Below are 12,292 nucleotides of genomic sequence, written 5' to 3'. Positions count from 1 at the left end.
GACAATTGACACGAGCGAAAGTTCAATTACTCGTAGAACTGCTCTCGGTTCTTCTCAACCGGTGATCGAAACGTAATGTTCCTCGGAACCAAACAAAAAATGGGTTTCAGGTGATCAAGGGAAGCTTAGTCATCCCGAGAAGAGTTGAAGATTGGAGTACGTAAATTCTCCTCTTTTTAGTGGGTTGTGATCAGGTGACATGCATACATCTTCAGGGCGGACAGTGAGTGAGACCGAAATCCGCTTGACCAGTTGTACGGCATATGAAAGTACGGCATACCTCACCTCGAGTAAAACAGTCAATTTAATACAGAGAGTGAAGTTTGCATTATTCTATATATTATACCATATCGGTCCGTTTTTTATCTCGATAAAAACAATCAGCGACACTGATATACAACCACATCAATCTAAATGGTCCCTAGACTGATCAAGCGAGCTTGTGATCAATGTCGTACCCGTAAAGTGAAGGTGAGAAATAATATACCTCACCTTGAATGGTTATATGCTGACTATCCTGTTTAGTGTAGTGGAGAAGAGCCATGTGATACATGCACGAAATCTTGCTTAGAATGTTCCTTCCTCAAACCAATCTTGCCTAAAGGACCTATACCACGGTAAATTAGCTGTCTGATTGAGTTACTAGATATCCACTAATAAGGTGATACAGTGATATAACGAAACAACGACATTCCGACAAACATGTACCTTTGCGCATATCGCGATCATCTTCTCCTGCCAAGCTTGCTAGGGGAGTTCAACCTCAAGCTTGGTCATCCGATACATGGCACGACTTGAATTCGTCTGTACTCAACACTGATATACCTAACTGGAATAATGATGTTTGGCAGCCTACAGATACGTCGTCCACATCAGCCGTTTTAGAAGGTTTCTGGGAAGAGATCTGTGCAAGGTCATGCCAGACACCTCTAATCAACAATGTCAACACCACATTGCAGGAGAGTCCCTCGGAAAGCGCGTCCACCGGAACAACGATACTTGATGGACTTCCTCATACAACTGAAATGGAGGCAATGATTGGATATAACGAGACATCAGGTGAAGTCTCATCCACGAATGATGCCGATTTACTCTCAATCTTCAACCAAACTGTGATACCTCCGCTCACATATGACGCACCTCAACCGCTTTACAACAATTTTTCCATTCTTGGATCCGCTCGTCCAGATGTTACTTCGATGCCATGGTCGTTACCATTCTGTCCGCCGGAAGATGTATCCCCAGTTCTCACTCTTACACTGGAAACACTTGTCAAGCCTCAATTGGAGATCTTCTTTGACCGTGTATATCCAATGATACCGATATTTTCGCGATCTTTCATATTTGGCAGATTATCTGACGTCGAATCTCATCAAAATCGAACCTTTGTAGCGTTGATCCTATCTATGGTTTCCCTTTCATTGATACATCCACTCAAGCCGGAAGAGGTTCAACACCGGCCGACTCGAGCAAAGCAAAGTCAGACAATGATGGATGAAGTTATTCGATTGCGTAGCAAATGGGATTGGGCTTCACAACCGAGTGTCGAGGCTTCTACAACAAGCTATATGTTATTTGGTACGATGTTTGAGCTGGGTCATACCGAAGGTGCTAGACTGAAACTCAGGGAATCAATCGGAATAGGAGAATTGTTGAGATTAGACGACGTTAGGGCTTATATTGGGATTGAACATGACGAAGCAAGAAGACGTATGCGTTTGTTTTGGGTGTTGGGGATAACCGAAAGGTACGTGTTGTATGAGCTGGATAAGCAAGACTGACGTTTTTTGATAGGGCTTACGCTTTGCAAAGAGTTGGTTCGATCACGTTTCATGGCTCACTATATACTCCAGCTATCAAAATGCTGGATCCTGCGCAGGATCTTCCTTCTCGAACTCTGCTTCACCTGGCTAAACTCTTCTCTTTCGTGGACTCCAACATCGTTTCTTGTTGGAATGGCAAGTGCGACCCTTCCACCTGTACGACTCTTACAAAACAGCGCGTTCTTTCAATATTAAGATCGTTAAACGGTACTCCTGGACAAGTTTTCGGAAGTGAGATAGCTTTGACTGGACTGAGCGAAGTTCAACAAGCGGATCTGTTGATCACCTGGCAGTGGTTGCGCAATCGAGTCTGGAGATTGGCAGCCGGACATGGTCTCACAGAGGAAGGTGGTGAAGAGGAATTGAGCGTGGAGTATGTGGTAGAAGTCGCTAACACGACAGTGTTGATATGTCGAAGATTGAGTGCGAACGCGTTAGAAGCACATGGGTGTGGATTTGTGAGTATAGGACTAGATACATTGATTGGAGTCCCGCTGACATTGGATGCAGGTCGAAAAACTTTACGACATTGCCTCAATCGTGACAGAGTTGATACAAACTTCGACTCAGCTGCAGAACAAGTTGGTCGAAGTCGCGAAAACCGATCAATGGACAGATTTACTGCAGAGTTTGTATGATTTTGTAACTTCACATCGTAGTGGTGTTTCTTTTGTACAGCCGATGTCCCAAGCTCTATCTGTGGCCCAAAGTGCCAGACTGCTGTGTGTAGGATCTAGTTGAATGTTGTATCTGCGTGTTTGTAATCTGTAATATGAATGAATGTCATCTCAGAGTCCTGAATGAACACGTCCGGATCACCGATCTGACGTTGTACAGTATGTTTGGGTGAAAACGTAATATTCCTAGGGGTTTTCACTCCCCGGATGTTCCACCTATACTAATAGCGGTATTTTTAGTGAAAGTGTATATATCATGTGATAAGTTGGAGGAGTTATGTCATAAGTACGTTAAAGCATTCGCGGTAGTATTGTTCTCGGTGTTACTCATCTTTCATGCTCGGCTCTTCTTTTATCGCATCTTCTTTCTTACTATAAGGATTCCGGGGTCTGATCCAAATACCGCCGAGCTTGTAATACAATGATGGTGGACAGGTGTCCGAAAATGACCATATTTAAAGATACTACAACTGGCTGAGATGTTTCGCCCATCCGCAACGCGAATTACGAATATCGAACATGGGACAATCAAAAGTCAACGGTACGAATGGTCACCATACTGTGAATGGAGTCAATGGCATTGATGGTCAGCATGACGAAGATTACAGTAGCATCTTAACCAGAAGTAGACCTCAAGAATCATATTATTTTACCGGTGAGTTCTTTATCGCATGATGGTCAATCCGCTAATTCAGGACTGTAGCTATCGAACCAAATTCATTCTACGGGAAACTTCGAGATCTCTACGCAAATAAAGTGCTAAAAACCCAGCTCGAACAGTTGAAGAAACAAGGAAGTTACGATGCATTCAGTCTGAACTGGCATCCAGCGTATGATATCCGTCGATTGTACGGTGGAAAGACCAGGGTGAGTTCGACCAGAATACTGTCAGAATATATATAGCTGACACAAACATGTAGACAGATGGTATTCCTCCATCTTTATTTTGGGAATCTGATGTAGGAAAATGGTGGGTGCTCTCAATGCTTATGCGTCGACATCTACTGACACTTCATATTATAGGATTGAAGGAGCTTGTTACTTCCTATCTTCCCCTGATGCAAAGCAATTTTCACATGCATCAGAATTTGATTCAGCAATTCAAGAACTTGTAGATATGATTGAAAAAGCTCAACAGCCTGATGGGTATTTGAATATCTATTTCACGGTAGTAGACAAGGAAGGACGATTCAAAAATCTTAGGGATTTGCATGAAATGTGTGAGTAGATAGAGAGAATCATGCGGGAATGTAGCTAACATGTGTATTGTAGATAACGCAGGACACCTTTTAGAAGCTGCACTAGCTCATCATCAATACACCGGTTCTCGTCAATTCTTAGATGTAATGATCAGGGTGAGTCATGCCCGTTTGTTGTAGGCTCTACACAGATGCTGATATTGTGGTAGAACGTGGATTGCTTCATCAACCACTTTGGTCCTGACCAAAGTCAACTTCACGGATATCCCGGACATCCAGAATTCGAATTAGCAATTCTTCGATTATACAATTTCACCAAGGATCAGAAGCATTTCAATTTCGCTAAATATTTGTTGGAAGCCAGAGGTGTAACTCGAGATGATCAAGATGGCGAAACATTCTTCGTATGGGAGGCCAAACAAAGAAATGATCCGGTGTTGCCGCCCACTATGGATACCTTGGATGATGTATGGTGAGTCTAACTCTGTTTGTTATCGTGAAACAGCCAGCTGATGTACACACAGGTATCACCAAGCTCATAAGCCCATTCATGAACAAGAAGACGTTCTCGGTCACTCTGTCAGAGCTTTCTATCTGCTAACCGCTGCTGCAGACTTGGGCGGTTCTTTCCTCAACGACGCTAAGAGGTTATGGACGGATGCAGTGGATAACAAGATGTATGCTACTGGTGGTTTCGGTACTGAACCAAGGGTAAGTACTAGTCGATTGTCTCTTTTCCTCGCTGACAGGATAATAGTTTGAAGGCTTTTCTCCTCTTCCGCACCATCTTCCTCAATCAACAGGTGAAGGCGGTTGCTATGCTGAGACATGCGCTTCTATCGCCGTTATGATGACTTCCGAGCGTATCTTGTCTCATCAATTGGACGGCAAGGTCAGAGATATACTAGAACTCTGCTTGCTTAATAACGTCCTTGGTGGAGGAAACTTGGAAGGCAACCAATTTAGTTATGCTAATAAGCAGGCAAGTTGGGGTGATGAGGGTGAAATCCGACATGATTGGTTTGAAGGTGAGTGCGAATGTCATCGTCATATGGTATTGAGCTGATCAGATAAACAGTCTGTTGTTGTCCACCAAATACCAGTAGAACTTTGGGTATGCTTGGTGGTTACGCATGGACTGCAAATGTTGAGGAGGATAAAAGACAAATCAACCTGGATATTTATATTCTCCTTTCTGCTACTCGGGATATACCTCTTCCAAATGGTCAGATTGCTCGAGTGAAAATGGAGACCGAGATGCCATGGTCCGGAAAAAGTACGTGGAAATTAGATGCTCCTGAAGGTTGGACCTGGAACGTGAGGTTACCTAAACCTGACTATGCGGAGAATGTACAGGTAAGTTAAGCGAGAGGTCTCCTCATTGTGCTAGACTGATCATGAGGTGCGAAAAGATCTCTACCAATATCATAGAATCCGACCCTGGTTTCCTATCAGTAGCTCTTGACCACTCATCAACTCTCTCACAGAGTTTCGATATGCCTGTCCGATTGCTAGCGCCTCATCTTTCGACGGGACAAGATACTTTAACTGTGTCTAGAGGACCTATCGTATATACGGCAGAAGCTTACGATAACGCGGAGATCGAGAACCAACATGAACACTTTGAAGGCGTAGGAATCACTTCGAATACCGCTTTTAAAGAAAATCACCAAGTCATACATGGTATTCCGGTCATCACCCTTCATTGTGAACAAGCTGCTTTTGTGCTAAACCGTACTGAACTGAATGAACCTTACCGAAGTGTGAACCAGGACAAACCTGCCAGAAGTTGGAAGAAACTAGACAAAGGGTTAAGATTCGTTCCTTGGTTTGCTAGAGCTAATCGAGGTGGAAAAGGTCACTTGAGAACTGCATTCTTGCGAGCAGATGAAGCTTTGTATCAAAATAATTAAAATCTGATTGTAGCCCGCTCTAATATTTCCGATCATGCATCCTACTATACAATGTTACAGACTATTTAATGTACAAAAACAGCAAGACGGCAAACATAACAGTTATTACCAACATTACTGGATTCTCAGGAATCTCTCGAGCATGACCCATTATAGTCTTACCGACCTTCTCATTCACTGTATCCATTTCAGGTCGGTGTTCCACTTCGGTTTCATGTTTAACTTCAACTTGACTACTATCAACGCCTTTGAAATCGTCTGGATGCTGCTTGACCCAATTGGTCATAAATTCGAGCAGTTGTCGATGGTGTTCTTTTTGTCCTTTTATGACAGCAGGTGTAATGGTGCTTTTCAACATAGAAGAAGCGGACCAGTCTACCTGGGTGGTACAATGGATTTTGGTGGCTTGTTTGTGGTGTAAAGAATCATGAGTGAGACATGTTCGTGTTCTGATCTTAAAGCTATAATATATGTCAGCAGGGTATGAAATAATTGTTGAACTCACCTCTTTCCGGACGGTATGTCAGGTGTTTGGGTTTCCGAAACAATCTCGTATGCCTTTTCTGGGTCGGCAATGACGATATTCTCGATACCATTGCAGTTTGAGCTTTTAGGGCCGATAGTGTTGTTCTGTGAATAAGTTAGCATGGATAGTGATGTGATCTGCACCGTGGAGAAATACACAACTCACCATATGCATAACATAGTTCAGAGTCCTCCGTTTGTTTCCAGTTCCAGGTTCATCTTCCCACTGGGATATCTTTAGCTCTGTAATACACCTTGTTAGCGGAATGCATCCGGTATTGAGCTCGGAACATTCAGGCAGAACATGATATATGTCGATGCGGTTCTTGTGAAGCCAAGAGTAGAATGGTCGTGATAGTCTAGGGTTTCAAAACACTCACCAGTAAGCTTCTTCTCGTTTGTGTAAAAATCTGTCGTAAAATCTCTATTATGGTAAAGCAGATTGTATACCTGATCTAGTTCTAATGGTACTTTGACATTCAATGCTAATTCCTGATAATGCTCCCCTGAACCACTTGTCTTCTTGATTGCTGGAGCAGTGGTACCATCTGCACTAGTGACACCAACATCATCCTCTTCATCATCACCATCGTCTAATTCTTCGCCATTCTCTATTGCTTCTTTCTTCATGAACTCCTCGTACCTCTGGGGAGCGCGTATCTTCCAACATTCCATCACCGAATCGTAAAGCATATCTCGAAATCTCAAACTCCCATAGTTATAGTCCCGCTCCACCTCCTGACCATCTTCATCGACTTCTAACACCTTTAGATATATTGCATTTTGAATCCACTTGGCCGTTGTACCTTTTTTGACACTGGTGATATTTGATAGAGCATGTACTTTCATTGTTATTATACCGATAATGTTTGAGCGGAAACATACGTGATATCGTGTCAGGCAAATTCGACCATGAACGAGTATTGCTGCTTGTAAATCTGCTGCTTGTGTTGCAAGGATCGTCATATGATCGTCTGGTAATACGAAATTCTCATATTCAACTGAATCTGCACCAAAAGCCGTTATTGGTTCTTCCTCTATCTTTTTGGTAAAGTTTTTCTCAAACTCATTTTGTCGTTGGTTCAGATTACTATCACTGGCTTTGGTGCTAACGGTGGAGACGAATGATGAGGAGGATGATTGGTTGGTGGATGATGGAGAAAGAGAGTTGTTGGCGGTGGAGTAGGCTGCAAAGGTGAAGAAGAGGTTATCAAGCAAGGTTTGCAAGTTTGATTGATACTCAACTCACTGGTGCCAACAGATAATCCTCTACTTCGGGTCTCTATATCATTTGGTGCTTTGCCTTCTAATGCTAATTCCGCTGGTGAGGAGACTGTTGCCGCTGGAGGGACTGGTTCTTCCATCGTAAAATATGTTTGGATGAGCAACGTTGAATGGATAGTTTCGTAGTTATCTATCAATGAATAGCTTAACTTTGTTCTACATAATACATTATCACCATGATAGTATCGCAGGGAAGTGAGATGGATGGGATGACACTTTACAAACTCATCATACGACCAACGTCATTATCATGAGAGTGGTTCTATTATGTCATTTCATTGAGTTTTTCAGTTTATACAATTGCCGAACGCGTGTGGGGGATTATGCCGTATTGGAATGTAGGTATTGAGTTTATGTTGAGGCTGATAGCTTTGACAAATTTGATTGGCAAGGTATGGGTGATGCATGTAAACGTCCGAGATAAAGCGTAAGAAGATGTAAGAAGATGTGGTCATCAATAGGATGAATGATATGAAAGGGGAACAGGAGCCAACAGAGGTTGTAACCTATGAACATCGATCGATGTCTGCGGTGGAACTGACTTGACCGGATATTACCGTATTTGCAGCAGATACCCTTCGTCGAGACTGCATAATGCATCATGTAATCGCTGTTATGGCTGATGCTCTACAATGTCATTACTACTATCTAGGGTGATGTACGATGTGATGTGAATAGTGTAAGAGCAAAACAATACACAATTGCAAAGTGTCGTATGCCATCGGTGAACATCCATAATCTGTCACACATAACGGGTTCGGTAAAATACGTTTGAAATTTTCTGAAATCACACCATCACTGCGTTCATACAACTTGAGAATTGACCTTGAAATATGGGAGATAACCTGGGTCAGGATGGTCTGGATAATCAACCAGTTCTTCATGTTATATGATCAGATAAACTATCCCAGCGTAGACCTTGAACACAGCCTCTGTTTCAGACAAAAATTCCAAGTAATTCGATCACTCCATCTTTCAGAGCAAAATGTGCATCTTGCTGGAACGTATCGATTCAGCGTTAGAGGGCGGAGCAAACAGGATGAGAACAGATTGTATGACTACAGAGATGTCTATATGGGAAAAATCGATTCTCATTGACATTCAGCATGACGACAGGGCAATTTACAAAGGTAACTTACATTTTAAATCTAGAATTATTCACGGTACATCTGCTTCGCCATCATCATTTCACCTAAATTACCGATAAAAATCCTCTTCTTCTACACATTGACAGATCCATAAATCTCATTCAGCAATGTCTCCAGATCATCCAATGTAAAGTTCCTTCGGATTTCCCCTTCAGAAAGCGCTGCCGGCGAATTTGCCGTTAAACCTTGAATCTCTTGTTGGTGTGTTGGACTGGGTATCTTGAAGTATGTATATGGATCACACTCGTCTGAAAATGTAGCAGGTAGGTCATCGTTTTGATTCGCGGATTCAGCTGATGTTGCACAGCGATATAATTGACGAAGAATACCAAGTCCCTTCTGATCGGCTGACCCATCATTGCGAGAACCGTCATTCAATCGAGGTCGTTGATTGACTAAAGCTTGCATTAAACCGATAGCTGAAGTGAGATAATTCATGTTGGTTTTCCAAGCATGATGTGTAGGTCCATTTTGAATTGCAGATAGAGCGAGTGTCATACCAGCAAGAAAGATCCTCATACCCATATTCCAGGAGAACAATGCTCGACCTTCCGGCCAACGAATGGTGGTATGCCAAACAAATAGCTCGGAGGAAATGATTAACCTCTGAGAAGCAGCTACTGATCGCTCGAACGCATCAGATATCAGAGCGGCATTCCCAGGGATATCAGTTGGCAAAGACCAGAAAGGTTGATAGGCGGCTAAGATGGCACCACTAACACCTATGTGAACGGTACATGCTTGAGCGAGAACCCATGGAGGTTGATCAAGATCCGGTTCGAATGTATTTGAAGCTCGAGCTGAGGTAACAACTTCGAACCGAAGGTGGAGAGGGACAACGGTGTCAAATTGAGAGACTATCTGATTTATCTGGAAAAGTGCTACACCATCTATTGAAGTTTGAGATGTCGATCGAATAAGGTTGATTTGGCTGATGAGTTCTACTTGGGAGATTTTACACTCGACAAAAGACCATTCTGAGGCCCATCCTGTGTATAAGGCTGATTGTGACCTTGTGTCGGTAGTAGAATCAAGGTACATTGGATCTGTGTAAATCTACAGTGTAGGCAAAGCGATATCTTCTAACAGTTCTTTGTCTGGTATCAGAGACGGTTTTCGTACTGAAGCTTTTGGTAACACGTCGGGGAGATGGAGTCTTTGAGCAAGAATTCTGCCAAAGTCGTTAGTGGGACAAGATGATAGGGTGGATATGAATCTGACAGAAAAACTCACTGTTCTCCCGTTCTCAATTGCCACCACAGTCTACGTCTCATCTCTGTCCAGAAAGGGCTAATGTGAGCCTCCATTTCGGATGGATCCCGATGATAACCTAAAAGTATTCCAATATGAAATACCTTGCCCATCTCTGACCATTCTACAGCTGCTGATGATAAAGGATCATGTAGTGTTCGCTGAGCGTTGAGTAAACTCGCTAGAAGGTGGTAATATTGCGTTTCTGGATGTCGTTTAGATGGTGACTGTTCGAACAGGGATTTTCCAGATAATTCGAGAAACGACGTGTATAGGTTGAGGAGACTGTTGCGTAGATCCACCTTCATAGTACATAAGATTGCGTTGTCACTTTCAGCATGCTGCGCAATATGAGTTCCGATCATCATAGCCATAGATATTGATGCGAAGAAGGCAGCGTGTTCGAGTGAAACGATTTTGCCATTTGTTGGATAGTACTTCTCAAAATGATTCATCATCGAAGGTTCATGGGAATAACGGAAGAGTGTATCGGCTAAGAAGTATCGTTTCATCAAACGACGAGCTATATTTTGTGAGGGCAGATTGCTTAGGAGTAACCGCCATTTTGTAACCTTATCGAGTTGAACAGAAGGAGTGCTGTTGGATGAGTACTCATGAGATAGAGCATGTCCAGCGATCCATTCTTCAAGTTTGGTGAAACGAGATTCCAAGATGGCTAAGCGGCTTGCTACTTTGTTTGCATCAGATGTGGAAAGGATAGGTGTGATAGGTGTGATAGGTGCGTTAGCAGATGGAGGGGAAGCTGATTCAGCCGTGCTAGGTAGATTAACATTAGCTGACGAGTTTTATATACCTGATTAATTGATAGTACTCCTATATATATCTCACCTAGTAGTTGGTTCCTCCTCGCCGTAACTACACTTGTGTCCAACCTTTGCTTTCACGCAATTACCGCAAGGTCGCTGAAGGTCACATTTGGTTTTGACAGCTTTGCATCTAGCGCAGACCACTACTGCTCGAGTTTTCCTGGTTCTTTTTGGTAGTGGCTGCTGATCATGATCGCTGGAAATGGATGACATGCAAGGAGTGAACAATTGGATTGGATGAGAGGGAATTAATGGTTGATTCAAACAGGTTCTCACGATGGAGTAGCAGGTTTATATACAGGCAATTCAAGCGGACGGAGTAGTGGTTCGAAGAATATATCACGTGACTTCGAGTGGCTTATTTCGGCTGTACAATCTGTGCTTTACTTCTTACTATACTAGTACCCTTTGTTCATCACCCACAAGCAATCCAACTATTGGCTTGAAAGACAAGAAGCAACGCGTTGATATATGTGCATACGTATGGTGGAGATGGAAATTTTCGGTAAAGCGACCGATATGGCAGTTTTGACAAGTGGCATAAGTAAGGTGTTGAAACGTGAATGTCATGTAAAAGTTCATCACCCATGGTGCTTATCCGTTATACTCTATTCACATATTCGATGCATCGACTTTTGAGAGTATTAAATGAGATTTACTACTGAGAATTGCTATCAGACTCCATTCTTCGCTCCCATTCGAGCTTTAATACCAGAATTTTCTCCAACCGGCAAGGTTTATCTCAGAGCCCGATGGCTGACTTCTCCTCTCTACCTCTTCCTCATCCGTCTTGCTATCGTGCCATCGCTCATCTCCTAGATATGTATCCCGCATCAAGAGACCAAAAATAAGTGTGATAATCGATAGACCGAAACCAATATATGCTAGTACCAGTTGAACAGACATATATGCTTCCACAAAACCCTGACGAATTGGTGTACCCCATAGGTAGTTTCTAGCGACAGTATAGGGATCATCAAACGCTTGATCAGCGATTTTTAAATCACCAATGTTAGTGAGAAGTGCAGCTGGCATTCGTTGAGCCCAAACAGCACCTGCGATAGCGGAACCAAACGCAATTCCGTTACTGTAGACGACATTGTAGGCAGCGGTAACGACAGCAAGATCTAACAGTATGAGCGTTGTCCCCGGGGGGGGCGGGGCGATTTCCCCGGGTCTGGGGCCGAAATGTTAATTTTTCCGCAAAAACAGGGTCGAAAGTGGTTGACAGCATGTTAGCGAAACCGCGATTTTTGGATTTTGTAGAAAAGGGGGGGCAAAAGAGTCAAAAAAGTGGTGGCACACAATGTTCAAGGGGTTAGGGGGTTAGGGGGTTAGGGGGTTAGGGGGTTAGGGGGTTAGGGGGTTAGGGGGTTAGGGGGTTAGGGGGTTAGGGGGTTAGGGGGTTAGGGGGTTAGGGGGTTAGGGGGTTAGGGGGTTAGGGGGTTAGGGGGTTAGGGGGTTAGGGGGTTAGGGGGTTAGGGGGTTAGGGGGTTAGGGGGTTAGGGGGTTAGGGGGTTAGGGGGTTAGGGGGTTAGGGGGTTAGGGGGTTAGGGGTTAGGGGGTTAGGGGGTTAGGGGGTTAGGGGGTTAGGGGGTTAGGGGGTTAGGGGGTTAGGGGGTTAGGGGTTAGGGGGTTAGGGGTT

At 43.5% G+C, this 12,292-nt stretch overlaps 4 protein-coding genes across 4 annotated transcripts; 2 read left to right on the top strand and 2 right to left on the bottom strand.

The window, feature by feature from the left end:
* Nucleotides 1-414: 414 nt before the first annotated feature.
* L201_004563 (uncharacterized protein) lies at nucleotides 415-2,564 on the top strand (the record flags this gene model as incomplete). Its single annotated transcript, XM_066220304.1, has 5 exons — nucleotides 415-471; nucleotides 526-617; nucleotides 671-1,747; nucleotides 1,795-2,281; nucleotides 2,334-2,564. 5 exons carry the CDS (start codon nucleotides 415-417, stop codon nucleotides 2,562-2,564), a joined length of 1,944 nt encoding a protein of 647 aa, XP_066076401.1.
* A 455-nt stretch (nucleotides 2,565-3,019) lies between these two features.
* L201_004562 (uncharacterized protein) lies at nucleotides 3,020-5,612 on the top strand (the record flags this gene model as incomplete). Its single annotated transcript, XM_066220303.1, has 10 exons — nucleotides 3,020-3,155; nucleotides 3,204-3,367; nucleotides 3,421-3,470; nucleotides 3,524-3,720; nucleotides 3,773-3,855; nucleotides 3,909-4,171; nucleotides 4,224-4,410; nucleotides 4,457-4,727; nucleotides 4,778-5,055; nucleotides 5,112-5,612. The coding sequence occupies 10 exons, from the start codon at nucleotides 3,020-3,022 to the stop codon at nucleotides 5,610-5,612; spliced, it is 2,130 nt and encodes a 709-aa protein (XP_066076400.1).
* A 61-nt stretch (nucleotides 5,613-5,673) lies between these two features.
* L201_004561 (uncharacterized protein) lies at nucleotides 5,674-7,501 on the bottom strand (the record flags this gene model as incomplete). The annotated part of the gene is made up of 5 exons (XM_066220302.1): nucleotides 5,674-6,073; nucleotides 6,118-6,242; nucleotides 6,304-6,380; nucleotides 6,518-7,324; nucleotides 7,387-7,501. The coding sequence occupies 5 exons, from the start codon at nucleotides 7,499-7,501 to the stop codon at nucleotides 5,674-5,676; spliced, it is 1,524 nt and encodes a 507-aa protein (XP_066076399.1).
* Nucleotides 7,502-8,641: 1,140 nt separating this feature from the next.
* On the bottom strand, nucleotides 8,642-10,860 carry L201_004560 (uncharacterized protein; the record flags this gene model as incomplete). Its single annotated transcript, XM_066220301.1, has 5 exons — nucleotides 8,642-9,581; nucleotides 9,657-9,740; nucleotides 9,803-10,047; nucleotides 10,123-10,597; nucleotides 10,670-10,860. 5 exons carry the CDS (start codon nucleotides 10,858-10,860, stop codon nucleotides 8,642-8,644), a joined length of 1,935 nt encoding a protein of 644 aa, XP_066076398.1.
* Between the last annotated feature and the right edge of the window lie 1,432 nt (nucleotides 10,861-12,292).

Source organism: Kwoniella dendrophila, chromosome 6, assembly GCF_036810415.1.
Source record: "Kwoniella dendrophila CBS 6074 chromosome 6, complete sequence".
In the NCBI taxonomy this organism is placed as follows: domain Eukaryota; kingdom Fungi; phylum Basidiomycota; class Tremellomycetes; order Tremellales; family Cryptococcaceae; genus Kwoniella; species Kwoniella dendrophila.
Note: the sequence above shows the minus strand (reverse complement) of the source record. Positions and strands in the feature narration are given on the sequence as shown.